The sequence below is a fragment of the Rousettus aegyptiacus genome, unplaced genomic scaffold (assembly GCF_014176215.1).
Source record: "Rousettus aegyptiacus isolate mRouAeg1 unplaced genomic scaffold, mRouAeg1.p scaffold_m13_p_1, whole genome shotgun sequence".
NCBI classification, from domain to species: Eukaryota; Metazoa; Chordata; class Mammalia; order Chiroptera; family Pteropodidae; genus Rousettus; species Rousettus aegyptiacus.
Window position 1 is genome coordinate 160365763 of NW_023416284.1, and position 20433 is coordinate 160386195.

The window sequence follows — 20433 nt, forward strand, 5'->3', positions numbered from 1 at the left end:
ATTAACGTTTTACGAGATGATTCTTGTGTTTTAAATTTCTTAATGTTTGAAGTAACAGGGACACTTCATTATGGACCAAGAGAAACCACAGATCATTTGACCTGAGAGGCATCTTGGAAACTGAGTTGGAATTAAACTCAAAAACAACCCTATTATCTTACTGGAGTTAATGTGGTGTATCACATTGGGTGATTTGCGTATGTTGAACCATCCTTGCATCCTAGGGATAATTTTTACATGATCATAGTGTATGAGCCTCTTAATGTGCTGTCAAATTTGGTTTGCTAGTATTTTGTTGAGAATTTTTGCATTTAAATTTGAGAGGAGTTTCCTTTTTCGTAGTGTTCTTATATGGCTTTGGTAATGATGACCTCATAAAATGAGTTTGGGAGTATTTTCTCCTCTTCATTTTTGGATAGAGTTTGAAAAGAATTGGCATTAATTCTTTAAATGTTTGTAAAATTCAGCTATGAAGCTATCTTGTCCTAGGCTTTTCTGTTGAGATGTTTTTGATGATTGATTCTGTCTTACTTGTTATTGGTCTGTTCAGATTTTCTATTTCCTCACTATTAAGACTTAAAAGGTTGTATATTTTTAGAAATTTATCCATTTCGTCTAGCTCGTCTAATTAATTTGCATTTAATTATTCTTAGTTGTCTCTTATGTTCCTTTGTATTTCTGTGGGTCAGTTGTAATATCTCCTTTTTCATTTGTAATTTTATTTATTTGAGTCCTCTCTGTCTTTTTTCTTGGCAATTCTTGCTTAAGATTTGTCAATTTTTCTTACCTTTTCCAAAAAAACTTAGTTTCATTGATCTTTTTTATTGTTTTTCTATTCTCTTTTTCATTTATTTCGGCTCCAATATTTATCTTTGTTATCTTTTTTCAGTTAATTTTGAGTTTAGCTCTCATTTTCTAGTTCATGGAAATATAAAATTAAGTTGTTAACTTGAGATATTTTTCTTTTTCATTTTTATTAAAGTATAGTTTACACACATATTAGTTTCATAAGCACAATATAGTGATTTAACATTTATATAGCTTATGATATGATCACCACGATGTCTAGTAACTGTAGTACAAAGTTATTACAATATTATTGACTATATTCCTCTTTTTTCTTAATGTAGGCACTGTTGCTCTAAACTTCTCTCTTAGTACTGCTTTTGCTTTATCTCATAAGCTTTGTTATGTTGTATTCCCATTTTTGTTGATTTCAAGATATTTCTGGATTTCCCATTCGATTTCATCTATGACTCATTAGTTGTTTAGGAGTGTGTTGTTTAATTTCCACATACTTGTGAATTTTCCAGTTTTCATTTCGTTGATGTGTAGTTTCATACTGTTAAGGTCAGAAAAGATGGTATAATTTCAGTCTTTTAAAAAATTTGCTGAGACTTGTTTTGTGACCTAACATATGATCTGTCCTGTTCCATACACACTTGAGAAGAATGCATACACTGGTGCTGTTGGATAGAGTATTTTGATACATCTGTTAGGTTCATTTAGTCTCAAATATAGTTCAAGTCCAGTGTTTCCTTACTGATTTCCTATCTGGATGATCTATCCATTGTTAAAAGTGGAGTATTGAAGTCCCCTACTATTAGTATATTGTTGTCTATCACTTCCTTGAGGTCTGTTAGTATAATATATTTAGGTACTGAGATGTCTTTGCCTCCTGCCATGTGCTGTGACTACGGCTCAGCGGAAGGAGATGAGGGACTAAATGGACGTGAGCGATGAGCTCCCTTGTGCTTTTACCCAGTTAACAGAGACAAGGAAGAGAACAAGTGGGAAATGTGTGCCATGAGAATAGATTAAAACCAGCCCTTTTACGGTAAAATGAAAGAATAATCAAACCTTGATTATCACTAGCATGGAAGCAAAATATTAACATCTAATAATTTACTAACATAAGTCTAAAACTCTTTTCCTCCTTCAAGAGTTTCCTATTTTTTAAATTGCAGTGATAGCACTGCATATTATTAAATATTAACATCTAGTAATTTACTCACATAAGCCTAACAGTTTTTCTCCTTGAAGAGTTTCCTGTTTTTTAAATTGCAGTGATAGTACTGAGATTAAAAAGAATATTAGTATTACAAGCTTATATTAAACCAGTTCCCAGAAGCAGTAACTGCCTTTATCTTCAAGGGAGTGCTGAGAGTTTATTAATAACAAACCTATAGGCCAAACATTTTAAAATTAGTGATCCTAAGTAGTTAGCAGATAGGGAAATCTTGACTACTTGGTATTTGGTAGTGGAGAAGGAAAAGGAGACACCAATCTAGTTGGTGCATTTACATCTGAGGCTCTAGGTGATGGGCACATGAACTTTAATAGTAGCAATCAGCCTTGGGTAAAAGAAAAACAAAAATTCCATGTAGAAATGGGAAACTTTCCGTGTTCTAGATAGGGTATTTCTAGACTGGGTCTTAAAAACTACTTTTCAATCTGAAGTCTTCAGGAATTGGCAGTCTCCTGCTTCTGCAAATACCAAATGAAAAGCCAAGCCAGTGTTCTTGGATTTACAGATTCAGTGTACCAGATTGATACTTACTCTTGTAAACTAACTGAACTAGCTGGCCCCTGCATGCTGAGTTCCTTTGGTAAAATGATCTCAGTGACCTCTCTTCTCTATTGTGGAATGTAGGTGATAAGAATGGAGGTGAGCCTGATGATGCTGAACTGGTAAGGCTCAGTAAGAGACTGGTGGAGAACGCAGTGCTCAAGGCTGTCCAGCAGTATCTGGAAGAAACACAGAACAAAAACAAGCCAGGGGATGGGATCTCTGTGAAAACCGAAGAGGCTGATAGGAATGGCACTGAGAGTGACAACAACAGGAAATGAGACCCAAATACAGGCAGGCCCCACTGCTCCGTGACAAGCATCTCTTCTCCCCTCTGCTGAGTCAATGGACTGATTTGCAGTGTACTCTTTAAGTGTCTCTTGTCCAGTCTGTGGAGATTACCTAATACTTTCATGATTGATGTGTTTATATTTCTGAAACACAACAGAAGAGAAATGGAGTGCTGGGACTCACAGAAATTAATTTACGAATGAAGAATGGCCCAGGTTTCACTTGCCCTCAGCCACGGCCAAGGGAGAGAGAACTTTGGGTTCTAGCTCATGGATTCAAATTAAAGGCTATGGAAGGGGCCTAGCCATAATTGGAACACTGCCATTTATATTGCTTAGCAGGGCATCTGACTACTTTATCTGAGGCCAGAACACAAACACAGCAAACAAGTGCTAAGTTTAAAATAATCACTGTCGAAATTATTATTCATGTAGTTAGTCCATAATGTTTCATGTCTGTCCCATGTATGCTGTGGCTATGCAGTGATCTTTATTTACAGTTAATTTGTTTCAGGTAAATTATATATTTTTGGTGAAATGCAATCTTTTCTATAATATGTGGGCAACATTTTAAAGGTTTTTTTAAGCCCTCTTTTGATAGACAGTGTGCCATATTTAATGTTTTTCATTGGCATTGGTACGTAAACTGTATTATAAATTTTTTTTCTGTAGGCAAGAGACCTATTGGAATCCAGGACTTAATTAATGAAGCTTTGCATCGAGAAAGGATGGGTCTGAAGTCCAAAGTGAAACAGATAAAAGAACTTTTGTTAAAACCTGAAACTCAGGCCAAAATTAGGAGGGAGCTATTTGAAGGACGATCCATTAACAGCAGTAATCAAGGAAACGATGTTGATTTCAGTGCAACTTTGACATAAACTGTGTGTTGCTGTCATGGTACCCTAGTTTATGGACTCTTTTCAGCTTATTAAGTAGCTCTTTGGTAAATACCAAAGAAGTCTTCTAATAGTATCTGCACAACAGCAAACCAACATTTGGTAAGGAATTAACAACTTCTTGCCAAAGAAACTGATTTCTGCCCTGTTATTTTTTAACCTAAATTGTGTTTGGAATGTTTGTTTATATTATCAAGTTATTTTATATAAAGGACTTATCAATTAGCTGTTGTAAAATGTTTATGGGGTTCTCATAGATAAAATATACAGACTGTGAAAAATCATTTACAGACAAAAAATACAGTATTTTAAGGGTCACTTGCTTCCTCTTGACGTGATTTTTGTTGTTATATTAATTAAAAGAATTATTGTCTAAATGTGTCTATATCTATAGTTACCCTTTAATGGGAATTTGAATGTTAATTGAATACTAGTACTTGAATCAACATTTATAAATGTAATTATTGCAATCGCTAGTTAAGAATGTTTTATAATATCCATATGTATTATTTTTCAGTGATCAAACTGTTTGCTTTTTAATTTCTTAATGAATAAATGTTTGGGGTTTTATTTTCTACTTTTCTGAATATAAGCCCAGGTCTTAACTGTATCCCTTATAATCTGAATTTGTTTGCACTGGTTCATTTTTAAAGAAAATTCTCAAAAAATTTCCCCTTATGTGATAATCATTGGTAACAGCTTTTTCTACGACCATTGTGAAATTGCTGATACTAAGAGATCATAATGAAGGGGAAAGTTATTGGAGATCAAATATGTAATCATTTCAAAAATAAAATCCATTTTGTTCATGGATTTTAGCTATTTTTTCACTGGGTAGATTATAGTACCTTTATTTATAAATGAGGTTTTTTTTTGCATTTTCATGCTTCTTAATAAATGTATTGTTTTCCCTGGTTGCATTTTCTTTCTCACTCTTGGAAGTTGTTGGATCTGTGTTGGTATAATGACGTCATCAACAGTAGCAGTGATGTTTCACTCTTTCTTCACCTCGATGTTTTTATCCTTCACGCTAAAATAGCACAGTCATCAGAGCATCTTCAACTTTAGACTTTTAAGTCACTGCAAATTAGTCAGCTTCACAGAGAGTTAACAACAGAACATTAAATGTAAAGAAAATCAAAACGGCTTCTCATAAACTTCTAATAATGTGTCACTGAAGTAACAGTAGCAAAGATGCAAGGAGCAGGTCCACCTAGGTACAAAGACCTGCGAGCTGCTTACCATGAAGAGCTTTACTGTTCGTAAGGGAGGAAGCAGAGGTATTTGGGGTGGGGGGGGGGTTGCCTTGTTTTTCAAATGAAGAAACAAACTCAAGAAGGTTGAGAGCTTTATCCAAGCCACATTGCTATTAGGGAACTGGACCTGAACTATAACCCAGGTCTCCATCTCAAAGTTTCAGAGTTATTTTCACTGTCCCATAATCTAAGTTAACAATATTTCAGGAGAGAGAGCACATCTCAGCAAAGGAGCTCTTCCAATCTTTCCAACATGAAAGACTAAAATAACATTTTTTTTTTTTTTTTTGCAATCTAGTATTACGTGTCTTCCCGTTCCTTTGGTTAAGAATCATAGCTTCCATTTGTTAAATGATTGGCTATGTCCCAGGTAATTTAGGCATGTTATTACATTTCTTCCCTTTAGCAATCCTGACAGCAGAAGTTACTAGAACCATTTTACAGAAAGGAAACTGAGAAACTGGTGTTCTAAATGGTTAAATGGCTATGTATAAAGTTAATAAAAGGTAGGTCTAAATTTAAACTTGGATCTGATCTACTTCAAAGCTATATCCTTTCCACAATGCATTTCTTTTCTCCACCAAGTATAATGCATTTCTGAAGTTACGGATGTATAACAAGGGAAAGTCACTCTCTTTGAGCCAGCGCCCTTGCAGCCCTGAAGTTCTGTGAACGTATATATGTGAGAGCAGTCAGCTAATGTGATAGAACTGAGGAAAAACCCAGATATCTAATTTAGGGGTTAAACATTTTAACACTTACCAATGAAATCTTCATTTATGATGGCTTGTTGCTAAGATAATGAAAAGTATACAGTAAAACAGTTTCTTCATGGTTCCATTAAAAAATATATCTAATAAGACATTAATTTCTAAAAATCTAAGTTTGGGATCTGAAATATTAAAATGACCTTTTCCCCATTAATCAGAGTCATATAAGAATTGCTCATTGGGGCACATAGCCAGAATGTGTCACATGTCCTGAATTGGTACTGTATGCTACGTAGCCTCATCCTCTGACAGGAGGCTGCATGGTTGGGGACAGACTGTTGGTTTGGTAAAGAAGGTGAACTGTGGCCTCTAGACCTGGGTCTACCATTGCTAAGTGATTTCAAGCAAACTAACTCACTTTTTTGAGCCTCAGTTTTCAATCTATCATTTGAAACATTTTGGCCAGGCGATTTCCAAGGACCTTAGATTCTTTGTGACTATACCAACGTGTCTACTTGCGCTGATGCCACTGTCTCAGCTACCCATGTATGAAGCCTTCTTGATCGGGTCACTCTAAGTGCATCTGTTGTCAATAAGAGGCTTGGAATTCTAGGAGACGTTACATTCTGTTTCGCTTGCGTGGTTTGTCACTTTCACATAGGGAAACCCCTGTGGCACATACTCATAACCAGGGTCCAACACTCTAGTCATTGGAAAAATAGTAGATCCTATAGGAATGTTTTAAGGGATGTTAAAAAGCAGTGTTTTTGACAGCAGAACAAGATTCAGCTTTGAACTTGGTCACATTTTGTAGAATCTTAGATTATTATTGAATTAATCTTCTCAGTCTAGACTAACTATATGCCTTGGAGGTAAACTAGATTTATATTTAGAGCATACTTAAGATTCACACTATTCTCTCCAGAACCCCAAATGTGCCAGTCATCCCAGCAACCAAATGTTCCCATAGGAGGTAATTGAAGCAGTTTTAACTTCATATTCCAGACGTAATTTCGGACATATGGCCAATGAGATATGCTTGAACCTCTGCAGTCAATCACAGATACATAAACCAACTACCACATGATATAACAAATTAAGAATTTATTTTAATTATCAATAATCGCACCTTAGATAAACCTCATTGGCTATGATAGTGCCACTGCACAAAGCTAAGGGTACAAGGGGTCAAATATTTGGTGACAAGGAAATCTAACTGGATGGTGAACACACAATGCTGTATGTATACAACTGTTGAATTGTACACTTTAAACATTGGATTTTGTTGATCAATGTCGCCCTCAATAATTTTTAATAAAAAATTTATTTCATTATATAATTAAAGACAACAAACTTATAGTATCTCTAAACATTAATGAATGGATACACTATCATCATGCGTTGTTTTTATACCTTTCAAATCTCATCTCCTATAATATTATCTTGAACAAGTTATAGATACACTCCTGAGTTCTAATTTTTCCAGATAGAATTCATATAGAAAAGAAATAAACCCAGTGTACTTAAAAAAATATTTTCCAAGTCCACATGTGAATTTGATAGCACTCATGCTAATAAGACAAACACCTGGATTATTTCATTCATAGTAAAAATGAATGTTCGAGCAATTAGAGCACTCTGAGTCAGTGAATTTAAAATGCTGACACCATCTACAGCACTTCTTTCCTGGATCACTGTTTTGGGGATAATATGGTGTGTTTATAAGGTAATTTGAGAACTAAAGGAAGGTGCTGTTATCATCTCTAGTGTAACATGCTCAAAACTACTTAGTTGCATCCATTAAATGTAACTGATAAATTCAGGCAATTTAGGATGATTTTAAAATATAAACTGCAATATTTATTCCTCTACATATCCCATCATTAGTCACTTATTAGAAGGCCATGAAATTCTGTTGTAGCATCAAAGACAGGAAAATAAAACTAATTCATTGTTTCCTGTAAACTTATGTTGCTTTCGCTTTAGTGGTTCAAACGATTTCTGAAAAGCCACTATCCTATGATACTGCCTTATATATTTATGTGTTATATTCTTTGATCCATCTGCTTGCAGTCCTGTCAAGCAGTTATATGGCATATAGCTTGCTCTTAAGTCAACAGGTACAACCTTTTAGGTTATTCCCTACACTTTCTGCCAAAACATGGGCACAATGTCATCATGATTATGTCTTTGAACAAAAGTACACTGTACTTTGGTTAGTTTTAAAACTACATATACGATATCTTACCCATAATTTAAAAAAAAATCGTAAGAGCTCATACGGGATATATAAAGTTGTAGGAGATGAGAGGACAAAGAGATAAAAGTCATATAGCTAGACAGGTATCACAATGTTGAAAGAGGAAACAATTGATATGTATGCACCAATCCAAAAAATATATGGTATTTAAGGTAGATAAAATACAATAATTATGCAACAGTATGGGGGAAACCAAGTACATCTTTTTAAGATTCTGGAAGACAAATTTGGAATCTATTTTCATCAGGTCCATGCTTTGGGAAGTGTCTTTATGGAGGAGAATGTGACGATAACTTTTAATGACTTCCTGAACATTTGTCATACTTAGTGACTGCACGGCATCTTTTGAACACCCTTCCTGTATTTGGGAGACTTCCTATCACGTGAGCTTTGCTTCCCCATGGGATATATCCCAAGGTAGAGGCCAGGAACTCATGTTCTCAGCCTTCTTTGTCACTGGGGTTCAGACATGTGATCTGAGCCCCATCAGATAAGGAAGAGACCCTGCATAGAATCAATCCATTCTGGCAAGGATGACAGTTGTGACAAAAGCGCTCTTTTTTTTTTTTTCTACGGAGGGTTGCTATACCCTCTGTAGATAGTACACACTGGCACAGGATAGTGCCAGCAAGGTTCCCTTGGAACAACCTGGCAGTGCAGTGAGGCGTTTTTCTTGCTGCTCAGCCGCCGGGCATGATCGGGCCTTCTGAGGATTCTGAGCTAGTGCCTGGCCTTTACTATAAAGTTGCATTGCCACTTAAAATGGCTAACGTTCATTCGTGTTGTTTACAACTAAAAATCCTGACTAATACAAGCTACCCTCCACTACGCCAGTCTTTCAACAGGGCATGATTGGCATTTTGAATCGGACACGTCTTTGTAGTGTGGGATTGTCCTGTGCATTGTAGGAAGTTATCACTCCTGTTCCCAGCCACTAAATACCAGTAACAGATTCTAGTGATTGCAACGACTCAATATGCCCCCCACATTTCCCAGATCCCTTCCAGATGTAGCCAACATAACTCCTGGGAGGTGGGGGGTAGGGAGAGGAGGAGCACACTGTTAGTGTTCTCTTAGTGCATAAGAGTTTAAAATGCTCCTTCTTGTGCCCATTGTTATGGCTTACAGAGAACATGCTCATTGAGGCATTGCAGACACTCTATCAGGTACCTGGATGGAAACAGGAAAACAAAACCACCTGCATATTTATGTGATATGGGTTAAAACACCTAGTTAGTACACATGGAAAATGGCTGAAAAGATCCATTGTGATGGTAGTGATGTCTTGTTGAAAGAATTTTTTTTGTTTACAGGATTCTCTGGACAGACTTAGAGACTAACAAGAGAAGGTGACCTCCAAATTCTAAAACAATCTGACATATTGACGTATGATTATTAGGTAAATAATAACAAGGCTATTTCTTGTTCATTTCATAAAAAATTTTAAATATTTTACATTAATATAAAATGTTTATAATAAACATGTAGAAATGTTTTAATATAAGAAATATTAGAGATTAAACATGCTTAATATAAAATGTTTATAATAAACATGTAGAAATGTTTTAATATAAGAAATATTAGAGATATGTTAGAAATATAGAAATGTTTTAATGTAGGAAAAATATTTTTTCCGAGAGGCATGGTAGAAAGGAAGAGCTGTTCCTTTAAGGTGCTACTGAAACCTGGAGAAAGGTGGCTGCCTGAGTTGACGCAAGGAAATACAAAGAAAAGTCCAGTGGAGCATTTAAACCAAAAGAATGCGATAAATAGACAAAAGAAAATGAGTACATCACATGAACTATAGATAGTGGAGGATTTATGCACCAAAAAGTTCAGAGTCTCTGATGCAGGGGATAAATGGAGTCTCCTTGATGGACAAGGACAACAGAGCATGGAATGGAGGGCAAACTGGGAGGAGATAGGAATACACTCTCCTCAAGGATAGAGATGCAAATATTAAACACTAAGGGCCAGTTATAGGTGTCCAGAGATCCTTAGTGAGAGACTCTAGAATTATCCTGGTGAAAGAGAAGGTTATTCACATGGAATAAAGTTTAACGAGATGAGGAAACAAAAACAAAGCTGTATTTGGATAATATCACCAGTCTTGTTTTTTCAACAAACTAGTCTCAGCAAGACAACTGAGTGAATTAGGTTCCCATTGCCTCTGACCAAGAGGGGTTAGAGCCTCAAACCTGGGCAAAGGGAGGGGAGGGAAGAGAGTTGGATACAAAGGAAGGGTGTGGGCAGGACCATGTTCTCCATGCTGCCCTAGTCTTGTTCCAGTTGGAATGATGGTAACACCCCTACCCCTTTTAAGTCTGGGGAATCTAAGAGTTGAGCAAATCTGTCCCATTTCTGGTGGAAGTGCCAAGAGATGGACAGCCTAAAACACAAGTGACCCTTTGCTGCTGTCCTGGAGGTCATCTGCAAACATAGAATGGTGATGGGACTTGTTTGGGCTTGAGGAGGTGACCCCGTGCCCCACTACCTCATGAGTTTTCTGAGGACTCTGCCATAAAGAGTATCTTAGTTCTAGAATGAGCAAAAAACATTGTTCACAGAAGAAAACATACCTTAGTCAGAATTATATATCATATTCAAAGATACGAAGCTCACTAATAAAGAAAACAAGCTAAAACAGTAATGAGGTACCTTTTTTAAACCTATCAGAGAATAAAGATTTAAGTAAAGATTTAAGTTTGATAATATATGAACTTGGTGAGGTTGTGTGAATCAGGAACGCCTGCATCTTTTAGATAGGCATATAAATAGATACATATTTTGGGAGGTCAATTTTGTGAAATTTATGAAGATGAATAAACTAAAAGAGTTGACTCAACAATTAATTCTACTTCAAAAATTTTTCTATAATTATATTTGCATGTGTTTACAAAAAAATACAAGTACAAAGATGTTCACTGTACCATAGCTTATGATGGCAACAACAACAAAGAAAATCACTGAAATTCAATCAATAAAGGTCTGATTAATAACTTACAGTACATACCAATTATGTGGTTGTTAAAAAGAATGGAGTGGATATAGTTATATATAAAGATCAGTAAGTATATTAAATAAAATGCAAAGCATAGGATAATATGAGCAATATGCTTCTATATTCATAAGTGTGTTTTCAGAGGTGTATGTGTGTGTGTAGAGCATATACATATAGGGCAAGTTCTGGAAGGATACCCAAGAAATAGTTGAAACTGCTTCCTGTGGAGAGTATGACTTAGGGTCTGGAAGAACATCGAGATTCACTTCCATCAATGCACCCTAGGAAATGTAGACCAAGGGACTCAGCCAATGTCAGGACCTAGGAAACTGGAAGACAGTGTTGGAATAAGGCAGCCTTCAAGAAAAGTTCAGGGTCTCTGATATAGGGCTAAAGGGAGTCACTGTGATGGATAGGACAAACGTCAGGGGATGGAGGGCAAATGGGAACGGAGAGGAATACACTCTTCTCAAGGGTAGAGATGCAAATATGTACTGTGTTTAAGCACTAAGAGCTGGTCGTGGAAAGTGTCTTGAGATCTTTAGTGACGAACACACATAAGAAGAGAGTTTTTCCTCCTAAGGTTTACCTTAAGGATTTGCTATTAGTTCAAGATTGACAAGACTTGGCATGTAAATGGAAGAGATGGTGTGGACACTCCTATTACCCAAAACACAGCAAAATAGAAGATGCTCACCCAGAAAGGGTTCTTAGGCAGAGGTGTTGGAAAGAATGCGGACATTCTTGGCATCAATTTTTTTTTTTTTTTGAACTTGAAAAGCTGGTTTTTAGTTACCAGAGGGAAGAGGGGAGGGAGATTGGGATAAAAGGGTTCAAATATGTGGTGATGGAAAAAAATCTTACTTTGGGCTGTAAACATGCAATGCAATGTGTATATGACTTGCTGTCAAATTGTACACTTGAAACTTACTGAATTCTGTTGATCAATGTAACTGCTCCAAAAAGAAGCTGATTTTATTTTATTTTTCTCTAACTTTATTGATCAATAAATGATAAATATAATTATACCTATTTACAGTATAAAAATGTGGTGATTTGATATACTGTGTAGTTGATTACCAAGATCAAAATAATTAGCACATCCATCACCTCACATAGTTAACTTTTTTTTTTTTTTTGGCGATGGTGCTTAAGATAATACTCAGCAAATTTCAAATATATGATACTATATTATGAACTGTATTTACCAAGCCGTACACTGGATCCTCACAATTTATTCATCTTATAACTATACGTTTGTACCTTTTGACCTACATCTTCCCATTACCCACTTTGTCAGCTTCTAGCAAACACCATCCTATCCTCCATTTCTATGTGACTTTTAAAAGTCACATTCCACATTTAATTGATGTCATACAGTGTTTGTTTTTCTGTCTGGCTCATTTCATTTAGCATAATGCCCTCCAGGTTTGTATGTCAGGGCATCATTGATACCCAGTTACAAGACAAATTCCTTCTCAAAGATATGCAAATAGTAAAATTTCCTTACTATTTCTGGTTATTCTTTTAAAAAAGAAAGAGCGAGGGAACAATTAAGAAAATTTGTTCTTTTTGGTATATGATAGCAAAAATGTAGTGTTATTTATGTTTTTTGCTAGTTATGTATCTTGCTAATTGTGCATTTAAAAATAGTGGCCCCAAATTTAGGGAAACAAAATGAAAGGAAATAGGAAAAATGAATGCTTAACACTTAGCTATTAATTACTTTAGTTTGAGTTACATTACTTAGGTAAGAGGCTTAGGAAGCTTAGATGATACCAAAGTAACAATATGACAATGAAACTGGAAACAATAGTGGTCTAATGATGCCGAAGTAATCATGCTATAATAATGCTGATTAATACTCCAGGTGAGAAGCTAAAAATCCAGCATCATGATAGCAAGGAGAATCTTATATTCGCACGCAATAGGCCCTCAATTTCTAAACCAATTAAAACATTTCTATAGAGCAAAATTCACTTTTTGGGTGTGCAGTTTTGTGTTTTTACACATGTGTGGATCCTTGTAATCACCAAAGACAAGATACAGAATCACTTTAATATTTCTAGGAAAATCTTCAAGCTGCCCTTTTGTATTCAGGCCCTCCCCCCCCCCCTGGCAACCACCTGTCTGTTTTCTGCTCCCATATTCTTGTCTTTTCCAACATGTTACATAAATGGAATCTTACAGTATGTACCCATTAGAGATTGAGCTCTTTCGCTTATCATAATACATAGTTTTTTTGTTTGTGTGTTTTTAAAAGAAGGTTTATCTTTGCTTAATACAAGATAAAGGAAGAAGACAGAAAAGACTCAGTTACTGTAGGACTTATGTGGACAGCATCTTGACATCCTAAAAGAAATGAAGAAGTAACTGAGATACTTCTGAAACGGTTTTCCTTCATCTACAAGAGCTTCATCTATTTAAAACATTTGTATTCTGATTTGCCTTTTCTATTTTGGGAATGTTCCAATATATGTCCTCTAGGAATGGTGGAAGGAAACTCACCCCCCTACAGACTTCCCTTAGTCTCTGCATATGGAAACATAATGATTCAGTTTTTAATTGAATTTTTTAGTTAGTTGAGCTCTTGAGTTTATTCTATTGTTGGTGTGATAATCCTTAGCAGCATATTTCCTTGTTTCCTGGAAAACTGCTGGCCTTTCAAGCCTCCACAGGCTTATTCAGCACAGGCTGTGATGCACAGAACAATTATGTGAAACACAAAATTGAGTTGGATCTATACAAGATGAGACGAGCCATGGTTTGTATTTTACTTCTCGAGGGGAATTTCCAGCTTCCATCAATGCGCTCCCACTTCCATTGTAAGCAGCACATTCTCTTTGCTAGTGACTTCTGCTCTTTCATATGATGGAAACCATTATTTAAGGAGAGAATTAATATTGAGCTTCGAAACTCCCACTGAGCTGAATGCATTTAGCAGATAGAAAGTTCAATACCTGCTGAGTAAATAGAAGCAGCAACTTTCATTTCCAGCTATCCTCACACACATTCACATATACACCTTCACACTCACAAGCTTTGAGGCGGGTGGGGAGAGGTGGCTTTCGGGGAACAGTCCACATTGCAGACTGGTTTCCTGTTGCATTTTTAATGGTATGATCCCATAAAGAAGCAGATCCGTTGTGGGATATATGTGATGGATTAGAGAATGGAGAATGGCTGTATGAAAACTTGTTTAATTTATTCAAACAATTAACATTGGGCCATTTGAATTGATCAGGTTTGCCCACAGGCTCAATTCTGTACTTCCTAGGGTTTTCTTTAAAATGTGTTACAATTACAAATCAATTTGTTTCAGTTTTAATTTTTCATTACATTTCCATGAGGCTGACTGTGTTCTCTATTTGCTTATTAAAAATTTCACATTTGAAATTATGAACAGTTTGTGATCAAGAAGCAAAGTTATTCAATAACCAAGCAGAGCCTTGAAATATAATTCCTATTTATACCCAAACTGTTGTGCCGAGCGGACTGGGAAATCCTTCAGTGGTTTGTCTTTCACACTTGAGAAAGATAAAATACTATACTAAAGACTAAAATTTGAGTAGATCATGGTCTATACTTCGTTGGGTAAATCAAATTGACTATGTCTTTGGGCTGGGTTACTTTCTTTTGAATTTAGAAATTTTATAATGAGGATCTCTTTAGAATTGTATAGGTTTGGCTGTCTTCCAAGCAGCGGTGAATGCTTCTCCCCTGTGCCGTCATTACGTTGAGCAGGCTCATATAATCATTGGCTTAATGAGCTCTCTCTCCCTCAGGTGTCTTATAGGACTTCAATAGCAGGAACTTTTTCCTTGTACACAAAGGATTTCAATAAAATCTCTGAATAAAAGTTTACATATTGAGAATTATAGTTTTACTGTGACTTTTCCGGCTCTTTCTGTTATAACATAGTTAACAAATCTCATTGATCACTCTCAGGTCACAGCGCCAACATGACCTAGTCCTGGAGGAGCAAACACTCATCCAGGAAGACTAAATTTCAGTGAGTAGTCTTTCCTTCTTTCTTAGGATTTCCTCTTTTCTATATCTCATTCTTTTCCTGCAGTTATTTGGATTACATGCTTATTTATATCCCGAGGTATGCAAATGGCCTTTCTTCTCTCATTTGTTTTTCAAGTTTGTTGAGGCTAGACAACATCTCGCACATCATCATATCCTCCCTAGCACCTGGCACAATGTCCTGCAGATACAAAGTGCTCAAAAGAGGGCTGTTAAGTAAGCAAATGACGAAAGAATGACTAGGTGAATGAACACTGTGGTGATATGCCTAAAGTCACAGAGGGACCAGAGTGAAGATAAATCAGCGCTGCTCAGCTTAATAACAAAATCTTGAGGTGGAAAATGTTCCAATAAATGGTAACCAAAAAAAAAAAACAGATTTAGAACTCTTGTCTAGAGCTTGTTTTGTGGATGACACCTGGTTGATTCCATATTTGGAATTACATTTCCATACAGAATTGAAGTCTGACCAAGTTTTATATCAGAGTAGTCAAGAGAAATGTGCAGTGACTGCAACTGCAATTGTCGTGCTGATATTCAGCCCCAGTGGTCCATCACTGAAACAGCATCATCATATCTGCACGTTGGAACCAATCCTGGACGGACAGCTGGGTTCTAGCTTTGACTCTGCTACCTAATATCTATTAGGCCTTAAGTAATCATTTCCACACTTCAGTATTCTTCACAGCAGACCACTAATGTTCGTGTGCAGTGTGGGTAGTATTAGATAGCCTCTAGGAATTTTTAGCTCTAGGATTTTTTTGTTTGTTTGTTTTACCTTATCTTGCCATGTATAAGCACTGTTCTCTTTTCAATTTCTCAAAGGCCTCTTTATTTTCAGATTTCATGTGTAATTAAGATGTGAGTTTTTGGAAATTGAAAAGTTGTGAACAAAGAAATACTGTTAGAATAATGACTCCTGCTAAAAGTGCTGTAACTTAAAATATTTGTTCAGTAACTATATATTGAAGGCCTGTTGTGCTAGATCCTGGGGGTTTGAGATGAACAAAATAGTTATGCATGAAAACTTATAAATTAATGATAAGGCCCCTTACTAGGAAGGACAGCAAGTATGAAATCTAGACCTGGAGAAACCAAAAGAAGCCAATGTGCCTGGAATGTCACGTAGGAGGGTCACGTAGGATGTGGCTGAGAGGCTGATCATTGCCTTTGGGCTTAGCAACACTGTTGAGCTTGAGTGAGGGCCCTTTGGAGGAATGATGGGGTGGCAGCTACAGCAGAGTGAGTGGAAGATAGTCCAGGAGATGAGGCCATAGATGTAGTAATAATGGGCACCATTTTCAGAAATTGGGTTATGAAAAAGAAGAGGGAGAAAGAGAAATAGATGAGGAGGAAATTGGTTGATTTTCTTTTTTTCTTTTTAATGTGAAAAGACAGAATGGAGAGTCAGGTTGAAGACATAGGAAAGAGAAAGGATAGGATTCTCTTCGTTAAGGGACTAGCTGAGGTAAAGATATAGAGCACAAGTGAAAGAACTGGCCTTAGGCGCAGCTGCACACTCTTCTACTGTAAACTCTGGCCAGATTATGGGGAGGTGGATTCTGAGGTTATCCTAATGGATCCCTGGAGAAATGGGTTCCCTAGATACCTAAACGATGGACTATGTGACTCATCAAACCAACTGAGAAATGTGGGATTATGTCAGAGACCCCCTGAGCCTGTAATACTGCAAGGGATGTTGAAATATCCATGTGATAATTCTAAGAAGCTGGAATCTTTGTTAACATGGTTTGCTTTCTGCAGAACATATAATATTTTGTAAATTATTTGTCTTCACTAGTCTGGATGTTAATACACTATGGGCAGTGTTCATAGTAGGCTCTGTATTGATTATGTAGTCTTAAGCCAACAGGACTGTCAAAACTCAGGGTATTTGTAGTGGTGGCCTTCAGCCCAGGAATTATTGATTTATACCTTATGATTTTTCCATTTCTACCAGATGCTCCCCTTTCTACCCAACCCCGCTAATTTTCCTTTCTCAGGGATGTCCTTTCCTGCTACTTTTGGATATACGTCTCAGATGGCCCTTGCTTGCTCATGTAAGTTTGCGCTCACCTTATTATCAGATCTAGGCAAGTCTGTGCTAAGATATAAAAAGACCCTTCACTGAACTGGGTGATCTCCTTTGCTGTTACTATTAATTATAAAATGTTAGGGAGGCAGAATTTTCTTTTCAACAGTGAACCTTCTAGAAGATATCACAAGGCTTTCGCAACCTCTAGGTCTGTTTTCCATAATACTTCAGTTACTAAGACTGATGGTAGCAGGATTTCCTCAGGTACTGGGCGATGCCGAAGAACATCTCCGACCAGTCCTCAGAAGGCTTCTAAGGTCTTCCAAATATTTTCTTGCCTCTCTCCACTGACATGTTTAAGTCATGTTTGAAGTCTGGGTTCTATTATACTGAGTGGAGACTGGATAAGAAATCTGACACGAGGTGCATAGTTAATATAATTTCTGTTACCCGGAATTCTGCTATCTGTCCAATCTAGTTATCAATTCTCTTTTTCAAGATTTGGCATTAACAATGGAAAGAACAAATTAAGATGTCTCTCTTCTCTGAGTGATTAACACTGTGTTTACCAAGGAAAGCAAATTGATTTTTCCATTTCCTTTGACAATCTTCTAAATATTTTGACAACAGTTTCCTTACTAGGACACCATAATTATGTGAATAAGTAAATTGAATTCAGTCACTAAGTATATACCATGTACTATAGATTTTAACCTTAACACGGACTCGAAAGGATTAGCACTAGGATTTGGCACCAAATTTAGGATTTCTTTCATGCTACCAGAAAGATTCATAGGAATCATAGTATTCTTATCACAGAATTCATAGTATTCATAAGATTATCCCAAAGAAGTAGTTTAGGAAAAGTGTATATGTCTCAGTAATGAACTTTGGGATGGGGTGGAGTGGTATAGAGTGAATAACTTCCTCAACACAAATTTGTATGAGGTACATAAGCAATTTTTTTTTCTCTAGAAGTCACTTCAAATATTCATTAGGGCATTCTGAAGTTATAATCATGCCTAAGGGCTACTTGGTGAAAGCAGTCCAGAGGCCATTAATATATCTCAGATGCTCAGATGCATGGTTATCTGATGGTCTAGCTTAATTTAAAGCCAGATTAAGATAGAAACAGCACATAAGTGACCTGGGGTCAATAGCTACTGAGGTTGGGCGATGTGTACAGGAGGTGGTTCATTATACTATTCTGTCTATTTCTGTCTTCTCAATTGATTCATAGAGAGATTTCAGTGGCTCAATAACTTTCCTAAAATCATATACAGAATGTTATACGTATGTTATATGATATATGTTCATTTTTTTTTCCAGGGAGGACATTTAAAACTCTGATTAGATTCTTAGCAGTCTATTTTGCTAAAATAAGAGCAATCAAAGTAAATAGCTTCCCTAACTTTTAGCCAGACCTTCATAAGGATTATTTCTTGTAACTGATATTTATTACAGAAATTGGGAAATGGAGATTTTAAGGTTATGATCTATTGCACAGATCCTGAAGTACAGACACTTGCCAAACCACGAGGGTACTTGAAATAATTGTGATAGAAGAATTTGAGGTTGAGAAATTTAAGACCTATGGGAAAACTGAGTTGCGAGAACTGAAGGTACAAATAAAACTTTGAAAGCTGTTATAATATGCTATAAAACTTATGAAAACAACATAATTGAAGAAATACATTAAATAAAGCAAGCAAAAGTGATTTTTTATGAATCTTAACAGAGTAGATATGGCCGTTATAGAATTTATTTCTATTTACCGTTTCTAACTGGAGAAACATTTGTCACCCTCCTCTGAGACACTTCCAAGTTCGTTTGCGTTGCTGCTGAAAAATCTGCGTTCTAAAAAGCTCTCCCTTTTTCTGCTTCCCACTGCCTAGTTTGTCTCATTGGTCCAAATGTGCAAGGCGTTTTAAATTTTGCCACTAGAAGTTGTTGAGTTCCACCTCCCAAGCCCACAATGTTCTGGGAAAAAATAGAATGAAAGAGCACTTAAGAATGTTTCAATAACCTCTCTCAGAAAAGACTCAGTATTAACACATACAAACCTCACATTAACCCTAGGAGGTAGTACCAGAAAAACCATCTGAAATAGAAATAGGAGAAAGAGATAAGTGGGTGTCTTTCCAGGCTATTGCTGGGTTTGATTTTCTATTGCCTGACAGACTATTTTACAACTCAGTAGAGGCAGAAGTTAATTTATAGATTTGTATTGAGATACAAATAATTTCTATCATGTTGGTGGGCTGAGGCCAGGTGTAGGGGTATGGTGATAATCCCAAAGATTACAATTTATTGCCTTCTTGAACATTAATCGATTTTATTTCTAACTCAGCAATCTTATCTAAACATTTGTTTATTAAATTACTCATAAATGACTACCTTTTCTAATGCCCTTTGGACCAGTTTTAACATCTTACCGATCTCTCATTAACTAATCAGTTAAATAAAACCTTTGACTTGCTTATTTTTTTAACTGCTTGAAAAATCACACTAGACATATTGCATTATAATTTTTAATGGTTGTGCATTATTCTATTGTGTGGACTAAAATCAATTCACTCGAATGATTCCCCTGTTGTAGGATATGGAGTTGCTTCCAATAATTTTTCTTTTAAGAAAATATATATTACATATTTTATGGCTAAACATTTAGACTGTGTTCGATGATAACAGGACAAATAAAATTTTGAGGTCAAAGCTATTTACATTTTAAAGACTTTTGATGAACATTGCTCAGTTGCCCTCCAGAAAGTTCATCCAGTTTATACTTCAACAGAATATGAGAATACCCACTTTTGATTCCTCAGATCCTTTTTTCTCTAAAATTCCCAACAAGAGTGACTCATACATGTGATACAAAAGGAGAAATTAATGAAAATGTAGAATAAAATTTTCGAGGAAAGAAAACTTCGAGTTAGGGATAATTTGATGCATTACACATTAAGGGCAGGCTTTATGATTTGAGAATCGACCGGGTAGGGTAGACAATATTTAAGTTATTTTCTAAGTAATCTAATAAATATGCATGGATGGCTGCCAGACTCTGCTCTGTGTAAAGTTAGGGCAGTGGATTACTTGCAGACAAAACCAAGTTTTTTTCCTCCCTCCTTCCCTTCCCTTCCTCACTTACCTCTCTTCCTTTCCTCCTTTCTTCCTTCCCTCCTTCCTTTTCCAGAAAGCATACCTGAATGCTCTGCAAAATGTAAGTGGCTAATCAAAGTCACACATTTTTGTGTCATAAAGTGTGACAATACTAGTTTCATTGTGGGAAATAGTCACAATATTTATTACAAACACAACTATGGCCTTACACAAATAAATGACTCAGAGAACACCTAATTTTAAGCAATATTGTGCCCTTCATGCAAC

The 20433-nt window shown here is 36.2% G+C and overlaps 1 protein-coding gene and 1 pseudogene across 2 annotated transcripts in view; one reads left to right on the forward strand and one right to left on the reverse strand.

The window, feature by feature from the left end:
- Positions 1–4675, forward strand: part of AKAP7 (A-kinase anchoring protein 7) — a 97221-nt gene extending 92546 nt beyond the window's left edge. Inside the window, exon 8 of one of the 2 annotated variants that reach the window (XM_016118397.2) lies at positions 2654–3740. In XM_016118397.2, the coding sequence (XP_015973883.2) occupies positions 2654–2850 (197 nt within the window). In that variant the 3' untranslated portion in view covers positions 2851–3740. Of the gene's footprint in view, positions 1–2653 lie in introns of both variants that reach the window. The other variant, XM_016118395.2, reaches the window with a different exon arrangement.
- Positions 4676–6764: 2089 nt separating this feature from the next.
- Positions 6765–6895, reverse strand: LOC118606337 (annotated as a pseudogene).
- Positions 6896–20433: the final 13538 nt, after the last annotated feature.